The 14358-nt window shown below is 48.2% G+C and overlaps 1 protein-coding gene across 2 annotated transcripts in view; it reads left to right on the top strand.

Moving 5' to 3' along the window:
- Positions 1-14012: 14012 nt before the first annotated feature.
- The window catches only part of NFX1 (nuclear transcription factor, X-box binding 1), a 103444-nt gene continuing 103098 nt past the window's right edge, over positions 14013-14358 (top strand). For both annotated transcript variants that reach the window (XM_019498477.2, XM_019498476.2), the window contains exon 1: positions 14013-14064. In XM_019498477.2, the coding sequence (XP_019354022.1) occupies positions 14025-14064 (40 nt within the window). In that variant the 5' untranslated portion in view covers positions 14013-14024. The remainder of the gene's footprint in view (positions 14065-14358) is intronic.

Raw genomic sequence — 14358 nt, 5'->3', positions numbered from 1 at the left:
CATCATGCGGCCGGTGCTATTGATAAGCACTGTTCCGGAGCCTTTTGCTGCCCGCTCCAGCGACTCCTTACCCGCCGTATGCATCTGTGCCTCTAAATTTGCGTATTCCCTTAGTAGACCCGCTACTGTACGAAACAGCACATTTATCATTTTTCCCTTCTTCCATTTAGTTAGACCCCATCTCGGCACATGACGGCCCTTAGTTTCCAAGTCCTCCCAGAGCTGAACGAGGAGCTCATGGCCCCGCGACTCAGGCACCAAATCCGGACAGTTGAACCAGTCCGTGGGGGTGGATTCCCCTCCTTCCCTTAAGTATCGAATGCATTGAGCGAACTCCTGAGTGGGGGTCAGCTTCTCTGCCTTCCGCGCTTTCACCCCGGCTAAGGATATGGTTGAGGTTTCCTCCGGGGGTCGATAATAGACCCGGTCGCTCTCCATTATGCATCCAAACTCCCCAAGGGATAGCTTAGTTCTCCATTCCTTAACTATGGCTTCTTCTCTCTTTACGGAGAAGTAACCATCAATATTTCTTTCATCCCTTTCTACCGCCTGGTGGTAAGTGATATGCGCCCATAGATCGTTGGCATTCTCTACGTGGCGGGGCCCGGTGCGCCAGGGGCAGCACCCAATTAGGTTCTTCTCCATCACTGTGCCCTTTAATCCCATCCTCGTCGCCATGTCTCGGACGGCCAAAGCCGACTTGAGGTGATTTAATAATTGCTCATTTGTCGGGCGGGCTGGTGAATAGAGAGGCCAAGAAAGCTTTATGGTTGTAAAACTTTACTTACGTCGCTTGTGGTTGCGATGAAAACGGTCCAGTCGTCTGAACAACTACGTTAGTTGTTCCAGCTGGCAGGGCTCAGGCCAGCACGTCCGTCTACAAATCAGGCCAGCAGGGAAAAGGATACGTCTGGGATTGCACTCGGCGACGGGGAGAAGAATCGATAGGTGATCAGTCTATCGATCAGCTCAGCCACGAGTCAGATCTCTTCAGAGGCGCTCTGCAGTGTGCTCAAAGTTCTCCGATTTGGGCGGAAGTCGCACTAATTTTTAAACGGCTAGCAAGCCAATTACTAGCCACCACGTAGGAATAATTTAGAACTGGCCAATAGTGGGACACAAATTTGCATTCGAATGGCGGGAACTCTTTTGCACCAGGGGTTTTCTGCTGCAACAGAAAACCTTTACTTTGCAAGAGGCTCTCATGTGGCGGGAAAATTCCACTGTGCGGAGGCACCAAAATCACTGGGTTGTGACAGTATCTGTGGAATCAGAAAAAATATATGCCTTAAACTTTGATTATTTTAGTTATAAGATGACATAACCGCTTTGTGTAGAATTGCTGGCTCGGTACAGTAGAACAGATAAGGGCAAGTGTTTGTTCTTTGTAACTCTTCTGCAAATGCTTCGCTCACCGTGGCCTTGAAGGTAAAAAAAAAAAAGTATGTACAAAGTAGATTTCCAGGTGCAAGAAGGAGGTTTGTGAACTAACCCTATCTCCCCCATAATTCCTATCCTGATAACAGCAAAGAAATAATGAAGTAATATTATAGCCGCTTTTCATGCTAATTTCACTATATGATCACGTGAGTTGTAAGCGACTGTTAAAAAGTATATAAGCCTCCTGATTTTGCTCTTGGGGGGGGACCCCTTCCAAGTGCTTGGGAAATCCATGTCACTTTGGAACTCCCCCTACAGCTGTAGTTTCTTTTGAATAAAAGCTTCTGCTGACCTGACCCAAAAGTACTCTGTGTGTGTTTCCACGACAATTCCTGGTGCCGTGACTCGGATCCAGAACACAGGCTGAGGAAGGAGGACCGCAGGCTACCCCCCCCCCCCCCCGAACCCTGAGGCGCCAAACTTGAGAGGTAAGAGACCTAATTCAAAATCTCTATTGGGGTTTCGGAGGAGGACTGCCTGTAGGCTCCCAACTTGGCCGTGGTAACTGGATCTGAACCTTGTTAAAACAGGTCAGTCTGAACCTTACTGCTGGCTAAAATTTTCTGTCTGGTAAAGGATCCCATTTTGTGTCTGGTAACGTACGTTTTAGGGAGAAACTGTTTGAGGCACCTTCATCCAACAGCACATCGGGCTTGTAGTTAATTAACTAAGGCGGTGTGGGGTAGGAGGTCTGGCTAACTGAATAAATGTGCATGTGTGTGTGTATTTAGAAATATGAGCCACTGACCAGGACTGAGACTACGGTTGGGCTCAGCCGCCCCAATTCTGCCTGACAGGGCAGTTTTGAAAGCAAGGGGGCCCAACTGGAACCTCGTGACCCAGTGGACAGGGCTTATTGAATGAATGTGTGTGTGTATTTAGAAATATGAGCCACTGACCAGGACTGAGACTACGGTTGGGTTCAGCCGCCCCAATTCTGCCTGACAGGGCAGTTTTGAAAGCAAGGGGACCCAACTGGAACCTCGTGACCCAGTGGACAGGGCGTCTGAGTGATTTTGTCTTTTCCAAACCCCTCGTCCCAGTAGCTTCTGCTGAAAGCAGGAGTGAAAGGATCCCTCTAGTGTTTCCCTCCCCATTTCCATTTTATGAGCCGGTGTCGGGTCAGAAGCCTTTTGTCTGGGCAGTGAAAAACTGCGGGGCAAGGCACTGAGCGGCCCGGACATCCTAAATAAGCCTCTCCTACGTCTCCCTGTGTGACTGAAAATGGGAACAAGTCAGTCTAAACAGGTTCCTGTCCCCCCTAAGGGGACTCCGGCGTACTTTATGTACACACACTATTCTCCCGAGACTTGCAAGTACCTGGATAAGTGGAACTGGTATACTAGGGATGATCCTGTGAAACATTTTCCACAGGAAGGAACATTTGATCAGGATAAAATAGTGCACTTGAGAGGGGCGTTAGAGTCCCGTGGATCCAAAACACCACAAAACCAGTGGGACGCGTTCTTTTATTGGTATGATGAAATGTCCAAAAGGCGGACAGAATCTCAAACTAGGAGCCTAAAAGACTCTCAAGAAAAATTAAAACAGCAGTTAAAAGCTGTTCGGGAGAAATTGGCTGCTCCCCCAAATTACACGCTGGCCACCGCTCCAATGTATCCAGCATTGCCCGGGGCGCCCCCACCACCGGAGCCAGCAGAGGATATCCTTGACCTTTGTTCGAACCCCGCTCTCCTGGGACTCCCACATCAGCAACAACCGGTTCAACATCAGGCTGCAGCCCAGGCTAGTGACCCATTAGCTGAAGCTCCTTCAGTAAATCCATCCACGGAGCTTAATAGTCCGGACTCATCCACCATATCTGCCACTCAATCATCACCAGTGTGGCAATTTACTCCTGGGTCACAACCCACCACAGGTGTATTTAGAAGAATGGGAATAGGCATGGAAAGATCTCCCATCAATCTGAGATCCCGAACTGCACAAGTTTACCCCCTAAGACAAATGCCAGGCATTGGCACCGATGGACAAAATATAGTAACTGTGCATGCACCCTGGACTCCAGGTGATCTCTACAATTTAACTCAAAAGTTCCCAAAAATCAGGGAAGACCCAGAAAAATTTCAGGAAGAATTGCAGACTGTTATAAATTGTTATAATCCAACATGGGCTGACATTAATCAGCTCATGCGATCCATTTTGCCCAAGGAGACTATGCTACGTCTGTACGCTGCCTGTACTTGGCCAGATCAAAACCCAGGGATTGGCCAAGACTTTATTGACAAGAGAAATGCTTTGGTTCAGGCAGTTCTCACAATTTGCCCAAAAAAGGCAGACTGGACCAAAATAAATACCTGTAAACAAAACAAAAATGAACACCCCAGTGACTATTTAGAACGCCTCAAACAGGCATTTGAACGATACTCAGGAATGGATAACCCAGTCGGAAATGCTAAACAAGCAATAGTGGCAGCATTCGTCCAGGGACTTAACCCTAAAATTGCTGAGAAAATTCAAACAGTAATTATTGGCTGGGAAACTAAAGACTTGACCGAAGTCCTTGCTGCGGCTAACCATTTTCATAACAAATTGGAACGGTCTAAAGACAGTGCCGAGTTTAAGTTAATGGCCTTACAGATTTCTCAGTTGCAGGGTCCAGGTAGAGGAAGGGGACGAGGACGGGGAAGGGGAGGCCCGGGTAGATTCAGGGGAAGAGATAGATCCTTGAGCCCACAAAACCCAGGCTATGGGAACCAATGTCATTATTGCAAGCAAGAAGGACATTGGAAATCAGAATGCCCCAACCGCCCCGGCCAAGGACCCAGACCCCAGCCCCCACCTCCACTTCCTGTCAATTTTCCCAGTGTTGAATAGGACAGCCTGAGGGACAGTGACATCATTGCTCCTTTGCTTGCTACTGACCAATCTGGTCCGTTTGTTGAATGCCTTATTTCTGGTAAACCTGTCTCCTGTCTTGTCGACACCGGAGCGTCCCGCTCCACGCTAAAGGCTGCTGAGTTTCCTTTTCTACCTTATTCTCCTGAAACTGTAAATGCTGTCGGTATAGGCGGACAACCTATCCCACATCCCGTCTCTGAACCTGTCTCCATCTCTATTGGCCCTTTGTCTGAAAATCATGCCTTTCTTCTTAGCCCCTGTGCACCTGTCAACCTTCTTGGTAAGGACTTGCTGTGTAAACTGGGATGCGTGATTTATTGTAGCCCAGATGGTGTTTACCTTGAGGTACCGGAACATAGGGAAACCGAGCTTGTGGCTTTGCTAACCCAGGAGTACTCTGATTCTGACACTTCCTTCTTGCAAGAGGAACTGTTGGCACGAGTACCTCCACAGCTGTGGTCCACCCATGCGAATGAAGTGGGGCACATGCTGAGTGCTGAACCAGTGCGTATCATCCTGAACCCTGCCAAGCCACTTCCTCGTGTCCCACAGTACCCCATCTCAAAGGAAGCTGAGGAAGGGATCAAGCCTGTCGTTTCCTCACTCCTTGAGCAAGGGATTATTGTCCCAATACGCTCCTCTTGCAACACACCTATCCTACCTGTCAAAAAACCTGGTAAAGATACGTATCGCTTTGTGCAAGATCTTCGAGCTGTAAATGCCGTTGTGTTACCCGCTTTCCCCGTGGTCCCTAACCCTGCCACTATTCTTTCCTGTATCCCTTCAGATGCTACATATTTCACAGTAGTGGATCTTTGTTCTGCTTTTTTCTCTATCCCCGTTCATAAGGATAGCCAGTATCTGTTTGCATTTACTTATCAGGGATTTCAATATACCTGGACAAGACTCCCTCAGGGATATACAGAGTCCCCAACCCTGTTTTCCCAGATCCTAAAAAAAGATTTGGATCCTATCACGTTCAAAGGGGGGTCCACCCTTGTTCAGTACGTTGATGATCTATTGTTAGCCTCACCCACTTTAGAGGCCTGTGAGCAAGATACTTTGACACTCCTCACAGCTTTAGCTCAGAAAGGCCACAAGGCCTCAAAATCTAAATTGCAGCTCTGCAAGTCTAAGGTACATTATTTAGGGCATGATATCTCAGCAGGAGAACGACACCTTTCCCCTAGTAGAGTTGAAGCTATCCTCAACATTCCCAAACCTATGACTAGAAAACAGATGAGGGGATTCTTAGGTGCAACGGGTTATTGTAGACAGTGGATCCTGGGTTATGCTGCTTTCGCAAAACCCTTGCAAGCATTCACTCATGATACCACCCCGGAACCCCTCCCTTGGACTCCTGAAGCCGAACAAGCATTTGTGGTCCTTAAGCAAGCCCTCACTCTTGCTCCTGCTCTTGGACTTCCTAATTATAAGAAACCCTTTACCTTGTTTTGTCATGAACGGGAAGGAATCGCTTTAGGAGTACTCACTCAGCTGCATGGTGAAAAGCATCGCCCAATTGTATATTACAGCTCTGCCCTTGATCCCGTAGCTGCGGGACTTCCTCCTTGCCTCCGTTCAGTTGCAGCTGCTGCCTTGTTGGTTGAAAAGGCAGATTCTCTAGTTTTGGGACACTCTTTAACCGTTGCAGTTCCACATGCTGTGATGGCCCTTCTGCTCAAGGGCAAAACTCAGCACATTTCCAATTCCCGTCTTACTAAATATGAGAAACTTCTACTGTCAGCTGCAAATGTAACCTTAAATCGCTGTTCAATTCTGAATCCTGCGTCACTTCTGCCTATTGCCTCTGATGGTGAGCCTCATGATTGCCTGTCTATCACAACTCAATTGTTAACCCCTCGAACTGACCTCAAGGACATTCCTATCCCGAACTCTGACCTTGTTTTGTTTGTTGATGGTTCCTGTCTTAGAAATGATGCAGGCAAATTAGTTGCGGGATATGCAGTATGCACTCAGTATGCTGTTTTGGAAGACTATTCTTTACCCCAAGCTCGTTCTGCTCAAGTTGCTGAACTCATTGCTTTAACACGTGCTTGCATTCTTGCAAAAAATCAAACCACAACCATTTATACTGACTCTAAGTATGCTTTTGGTGTTGTTCATGATTTTGGACAAATCTGGAAACAAAGAGGGTTCCTCACTTCATCAGGGACCCAAATCAGTCACGGTTGTTATGTAAAAGCGCTCTTAGAAGCTGTTCAATTGCCTCTTGCTATTGCTATTGTTAAATGTAAAGCTCATGAGAAACCGTTTGATGATGTCACACGAGGAAATGATCTGGCAGACCGTTCTGCCAGAAATGCGGCCCTTTCTGGCCCACAGGCTCCTAACTCTGTTTTTGTTTGTTTTTCAGCAGACCAGTCTCCTTTGGCTAGCCTTTCAAGTCTGGCCCTTCTTCAAAATCAGGCCCCAAAAAAGGAAATAAATGACTGGCTGCGTGCAGGATGTTCACTGCACCCCGACTCTCTCTGGCGCTCCCCGGACGGCCGCCTGGTGGCGCCTAGAGAGCTTTTGCCACATCTTGCTCGTTTAACCCACTCTGTGGCCCATACGAGCAAAGGAGGAATGATTGCTACAGTACAAAGAAATTGGTTTGCCCCAAATTTTCCTTCCATGGCACAACAGTACTGTAGCTCCTGTCCCATCTGCTTAGCTCACAACATTGGGCAACGGGTAAAAACGACACCCGCAGCCCATCCCCCTCCATGGGGACCGTTTGTAAATCTGCAAATTGATTTTGTGCAGCTACCTAAGTGCTGTTCTTATGAATACATTCTTGTTATTATTGATGTGTTCTCTGGATGGGTGGAAGCCTACCCATGCGTACGTGCTGATTCCATCACTGTAGCAAAGAAATTGCTCAAAGAATTCATCCCTAGATTTGGATTGCCTCTCACAATAGATAGTGACCGTGGCACCCATTTCACAGGACAGATAGTAAAAAACATCTGCCAAGCACTCAACATACAGCAACACCTACACTGTAGTTATCATCCACAGTCAAGTGGTGCTGTAGAACGTAAAAACTCTGATTTAAAAACGCGCATTTCGAAGATTTGTGCTGAAACAGGCCTCAAATGGCCTGATGCACTGCCCATTGCTCTTATGCACATTAGAAACACTGTTAACAGAAAACATGGCCTAACCCCTTATGACCCATGAGGATGCCAGCTACACCACCTGTTGCCCCTCACCAAACAGACCTACAATTAACTGATGAAACTGTACTAAATTATTGCAAGGCATTAATGAAGTATGCCAGGTCTGTTCATTCACAGGTCCAAGAAGCCTTACCTCAACCACCGGATGTTCCCTGTCACAACCTCGAACCAGGGGATTGGATCTACGTAAAGGTCTATCAACGGAAAAACGCACTTCAACCCAGATGGAAAGGACCTTTCCAGGTACTTCTAACCACTAATTCTGCTGTTCGTTGCCAAGGTCACCAAACGTGGACTCACGCCTCGCACTGCAAGAAGGTATCACCTCCATTGGACCCCGAAGCAGCTGTATTCCAACCAAGGTTGGGATCTTTCCCTGAGGCCAAGGACAAAGACCCTCAGGACCTCACTCAGGCAAGTGAGGAGCATCAGGGTGCAAGTGCTAGTAACCTCTCCCCTGCACCCAACACCTCAGCCCAGCCGGATTCATCAGTTGAAGAACGAAGATATCATCTTCGGCCTCGAAGAAAGTGAATGCTCCCATTCGGAAGATCACCACCTCGATCAAGACCAAGAGCCAACATTATCAGTCCTTTAGGTAACTTGAGCCCAGAGGACGAAGAAAGACTTTGGCTGCCATCCTGGGTTTGGCTGGTAGTGTTCTTTTTCTTACTGGTGCTGGTTATGTTTGTTGTTAAGATTCTTTGTCCCTCCTGTATCTAAAAATGGCACTGATATCCTTATATATCACACTTGGGTATCTCAGTATCACCCAAGGGGGGTGGGAGAAAAATTTGTATTTGCAGATCTCCCATGCGGTGGCTCAAGCTGGAAATAAAAGTGACTGCTGGATATGCTCTCACAGCCCAGCACACCTACACCAAGGAATCCCAATGATCGGAGTACCAATATCCCTCCAGCAATGGGGAACAATAAACAGCGGCTTCGTTAGACACTACTCGTTAGCTGCCCATCGGTCCGCTCCTAAAGAATGGAGGGCCGCCCCTGCTAACTGGATAATCTCCCCAAGAGTAGAGGCGCCTTTCTGTTACAGATCCAACAACACCGGAGCTTATAATAAAGCCACACCTGTAGGACACTACCCTCATTGCCTAACTACTCTAGATTATAGCCCTAGTAGCACCAGTGGAATCCTGTTGGGTAACGTACCCTCTCTCAATTGTACAGGATTCATGGTCTACAACTTTTCTAAGGAACCTCATGTTGCTCTCATTGCAAACAGATCAGAATTTTACATTCACTCCAATTTTACTTCTTGTAATATATCTCGGTCCAGCAGAATAACAGCTGAACGTGGACCGTCCTATACGATGCATATCAATCGAAAGTGCCGGATAGGGCACAACAACTGTCGAGATTTGAGTACCCTTTCTGCCCCAGGCCTTTACTGGCTCTGCGGAAACAGGGCTCATAAAATCTTGCCCTGGAATTGGGTGGGGGCATGCACTCTTGGACGTGTTATCCCTGGTTTCGAAATGCATAGTACAATATATCTGGAACAAGTAAAAAATTTCAACCATCACATGAAAAGGGCGGTTAACCCCTTAGCTACCAGAAACACAGGGTTCCATCGATTTGTGAGAACCTTCATACCGTGGCTTGGAGTAAGAGAATTGGAACTAGCCATAATTAACATTTCAGCCACAATGGAAGCTATGGGAAATGCCACTGCGGATGCAATTCAGGCTCTGCAAAAAGAGATCTCCCAGATCTCACAAGTAACTATACAACACCGCATAGCCCTAGATTACCTATTGGTATCCCAGGGAGGAGTATGTGCCTTAGTAAACTCCACCTGTTGTGTCTATGTCAATCAGGACATGCGAATCGAAACTGACATTCGCAAAATCCGAAATCAGTTAAGGGTCCTACATCAAGTGGCCTCAGAAAATACTGACTGGGGTCTAGAAGAAATGTGGTCTTGGCTAACCTCCTGGCTCCCAGATTTCGGGGCCCTTGGCAAGAAAATCCTGTATGGAATATTGTTTGTCTTGATAGTTCTGATAATGTTCTATGTCTTAATGCAACTGATCCTCTGCTGCGTGAAAGCCAGCAGGGGAAGCTTTAGCAAGGCAAGAAAACCCACAGCAGAGTCTAGAATAATGGTGTTACAAAAGTGTGAGCAGATTGAAAGAAAACATGAAAGGCTGCATGATGAAATAGAGGGGCTCATGAGAATGGAAATTTAAGGCTAAAGTGAGACTAAATAGTCTCAAAGGGGGGGGCTGTGGAATCAGAAAAAATATATGCCTTAAACTTTGATTATTTTAGTTATAAGATGACATAACCGCTTTGTGGAGAATTGCTGGCTCGGTACAGTAGAACAGATAAGGGCAAGTGTTTGTTCTTTGTAACTCTTCTGCAAATGCTTCGCTCACCGCGGCCTTGAAGGTAAAAAAAAAAAAGTATGTACAAAGTAGATTTCCAGGTGCAAGAAGGAGGTTTGTGAACTAACCCTATCTCCCCCATAATTCCTATCCTGATAACAGCAAAGAAATAATGAAGTAATATTATAGCCGCTTTTCATGCTAATTTCACTATATGATCACGTGAGTTGTAAGCGACTGTTAAAAAGTATATAAGCCTCCTGATTTTGCTCTTGGGGGGGGACCCCTTCCAAGTGCTTGGGAAATCCATGTCACTTTGGAACTCCCCCTACAGCTGTAGTTTCTTTTGAATAAAAGCTTCTGCTGACCTGACCCAAAAGTACTCTGTGTGTGTTTCCACGACATATCCATCCACCTTATCCATCTTGCACATTGCATTGTTCAGGAGGGTTTTGAGGGACACAAAGTTGTCTGTGTGAAGAAATAGCCCAGGGGAGGGCCAGAGTCTTGTTTGTTTGTTTTTTTTTTTGGGAGGGGGGTGTTAACCAAAAAGAATAGAAAAGTTGAATTTTGAGTCTATAATATAGGAGGAATACAATAGGTTAGGGCATAGTGAGGTCTAAACTTCCTTCACCTAGTGATGCAGAGTCTGGAAAGCCATCCACAGCTGGACTGAATGGGTTGTCTGTATACAATGGTCTTTTTTTTGGGGGGTGGGTTCAAAGGTAAACCTCATAGACTGTGTGGACAGCAGGTGGGCCCTATTTTACCCCTTCCAGATGCCTCTTACTAGGCAATCTCTTTCCTGAAGAGCCAGTTCTCCTGAGTGGGAGCTAGCCTCTTCTTGAGAGAGGCTTCAGTCTTCAAGTCACTGAGCCTCTGTGGCTAGCCCTGTGCCCCTAGACCAGGGGTCAGCAAACCTTGGCACACATGCCAGTGTGCCATTAGAAGGCATTTTGCTTGGCAAGCACGCCACACAGCAGACAGTGGGAAGAGGTCAGGAATACGATGCCACAACAAGGATCAGGCCCCTCGCAGCTCCCCGACTGTCTGCCTGAAGGTGCATGTGCATCTGCTGCCAGCAACAAGTCAGGCTGGGGCTCTGCAGACCCTGGTGCAGTGACTTGCAGCTGAAGTTTCATAGCTGGGATAGAAATGTGCAACAGCAACGTCTGGATTGAATTACTGCAGAACTGGAGACTTCCTGTGCCTGTGCTGTTGCACACTTCAGTCTGCAGAGGGCACAACAGATTCACACAGCCACACAAATGGGACACCACCAACATGGGCTGGGAGTTTACATTGTGACACTAACAGAATGAGTCATGGGCATCAGAGCTAGGGCTGTTTCTAGCATCCTTACGGTGAGTGGGGATGTATCCAGTGGTCCTATAGTGGTGCTACTGCCAAGCCACTTCTATCTGGAGGATCGCTACTGCCACACGGCCGTAAAATCAACGGGGCAGCACCTCTGCAGTGGCATTACAACCATAACATTGCAGGCTTCCCCTAGTGCAGCGGAAGAAATGAGCTTTCACCCTATAATTTCAAGACTGCTGCACGACAACCTTTCTCTGCAGAAGCATTCAGTAATGCTGCGGTTGCTGTTGCTGCAGCATGGTGAGGTATCCGTGCTACAGCGACAGAAGCCTGTGTTAGACCAGAGGCTTTATAGAGACCCATGTGCTTGCTCCACACCCACTGCAGAATCATACAGCAAACACGATAAGGATAACAGCTACAGCACTGAGACCTTCATCTGCATCTGTGCCAGACAGATCATGGATACCAGAGCTACAGGACTGAGATTTTTTTTCCTGTGCAGCTGTGACAGATGTATGTTATTGTAATTCAACAGAGATGCTGTTGTCATGGCACTGTGAACTTTCTTTGCAACAGTGGCAGAAAATAAGAGCAGTTTTAAGTGTTGGTATAAGCACAAAACTGCAGACATGCAGCTGCAGGAAAGGTAGAAGCATACAGTGATTAAATAATATTGACAGCGTACATCTGCAACATTAGCAAAACTGTGTGGCAGCTCTGGTATCTTCAGCCCTGGCTCTGTCAGCTTGCTCTGCAGCAAGTGTCGAAGTGCACAGCCTTTCTACAGGTCAGTGGAGCTACAACCCTGCATGATTCTTCTGCAGTACTGGCAAAAGTGTGAACACCCAAATCTGGGCACTGGTACTGCAATGCTGCAAGCTTTCTTTTCAGTAGTAGTTGAAGTTTCTGCAGATTGATAGGGGTGATAGATCCTTGGCACAGAGGTTTCCTTTTGGAGCAATTTGAGAAGTTTGCAGTAGCACATGAGGTGCACGTAACACCGACCTCGACACATGCCTTGCCCTACAGTTCTGGCAGCCTGCCTCATTCCTTACTGCTGGAAGAACTGCTGAGATTTTATTTATATTGTTATAGATTGAGGCTGCCTTGTGCAAATGTTGCCCTTCATCAAGCTCCTTTATGGAAGCAAGTTGTTGAAATAATAGCAGTTTCCAGATCCCAAATAGAAGTATGCACCTCTGCCTCCAAAAAGGGCTTTTGTGAATCCACTTGGGAATCTGAACTATATGGGCACTGCTAGGCGTTGTTTTAGGCAGCGATGCTCATGGAAGAGACAAACTCGAAAACAGATGGTTGGGGAATGCAGCCTGAAACAATGCTAGTACCTGCTCCTGGGAGAAGCCTCAAGGGGAAGCTTCTGGGTCACGCTGCTGACTGAAAGGTCAGTGCTGTGAGTAGGTTGTGTTTCTAGTTCAAAAAATCATAGAGTAGGGTTGCAAGTGACCTCCAGAGGTCATCTACTCCAGGCCCCTACCTCAGGCTCCATTACCCCTATCCAAATTATCCCATACGAATCATTATCCTAGCCCTACGTAAAACTGCTTTCAACCCTGACACAACACAGACTTAACACCTTAACCTGCCACAGGTAAAGCAGGGGGACCGCAACAGCCATTGTTGTGCTTTGATGAAATGTTGCCAATATATAAAATATTGTTTGATTCCTTTTGTGTTCAAGAAAGCAAGACTTTGTACATGCTTGTAAATAAACATGATGAAACCATACCTGAGTCTACCAGTACAACTTTTCTTCCTAACTGCAAAACCCCATCGTCCCAAACCTGGTCTAGCTGCTCAGATTGAATGGGGCCATAACATTCAGTGACTACGGGGCCAGGGTTTTCAACATTGTAGACTTAAGTCACCTCCTGGAAAATCCGAGGTCCTAGCTTTCACTTGCTTTTTGATGATGGAGAAATAACAGAGCCACTCTTCTGCTGCAAAGAGCTCAGAAAGACCACAGCAGGTCCGACTGCTTTTAATCCTCTGCATTTCCATTTGAAATCTCCAAGTCCCTCTTATGAATCATGTTTAGGCATTTGCACTTAACTGCACGAATATTGCACAGCACCCCATGTCACCCTTCCAAGCAGCTCACAGCACCCCAGGGTGCTGCGCCACTGGTTGAGAATCCTTGCTGTAAGGCCCACAGGGATCATTGTGAGCTTGTCACATAACACTGACTTTCCTGAACTCATTCCTGTGCTATGTCCAGGAGCCTTGGCTGAGTTGGAGAATGGCTTTCAGGGAAGAAAAGCATCCTCCCCCTGATTCAGCCATGGCAAGTTGCCATTAGGAAGTTGCCCAAGGGACAACACGGTCACTTTGCAAGCCCGGCGCCTTATTTCTAGCCTCCAGTTGCTGCCTGCCATCTCCTAAACTGTTGGATCATAGCATCCCTTTGTCTTCAGGTTTGAAAAGCCTCTATTATTTCTGTTCCCCCGGGGAGATATTTATAGCTCCATGATGCTCTGGCTCCTTAGCTCTCTCTGCGGAGAGACAGAGCAGGTGGGGGCTCCTGCAGCCTGTCACTAAGGGAAAGCAACCTCCGCTCCTAGTTAGAAGGAACAGGCTGTTCACCTGATCGCCCTTCACCAACAAAACTCTCCCTCTGCAAAGCCAGGGGTGGAAGGGGTGCAGCACGCCACCACTGCCCGCGCTCCGGCCACGTGGTCTCCCCCGCGCCAAGCGCCGAAGGCGTAGCCACACGCAGCTGTGACGTTCGGCTCGTGGCCCCGCCCCGCAGCCCGCGGGGCGGAGCTAGCCGCGCCTGCGCCTGCGCGGGAGAAGGGGGCTGGGGGTGGGGGGCGGGTCGAGTCCCTCGGGAGGGCTGGCAGGCGCGTGGCGCATGCGCGAGGCTGGCATGGCGGAGGCTCAGGCGGGCGCAGGTAGGGCGCTGCGGCGGGCGGCGTTCGGGTTCCGCGGGCCGGGGCGGGCTACCCCACGCCACGCCACGCCACGCCACGCCACGCCACGGTGGCGCGGGGCAGGGGCCGGGGCCGGGCGGGCAGCCACACGGCGGCGCCAATGCGGGAGAAGCCGGATCACGCCATGCCCGGGGTAGGGGGCTGCTCTCCTACCCCGCGCGGGGGTGAGGGTGCCTGTCTTGCCCTCCGCAGGTTTCATAGTACCCCAGAGCAACGGGGGGGGGGACCCACAGAGATCATCTCGTGTCCCTGGCA

The sequence above is a fragment of the Alligator mississippiensis genome, chromosome 3 (genome assembly GCF_030867095.1).
Source record: "Alligator mississippiensis isolate rAllMis1 chromosome 3, rAllMis1, whole genome shotgun sequence".
In the NCBI taxonomy this organism is placed as follows: Eukaryota; Metazoa; Chordata; order Crocodylia; family Alligatoridae; genus Alligator; species Alligator mississippiensis.
This window is presented reverse-complemented; position numbering and strand designations above follow the sequence as displayed.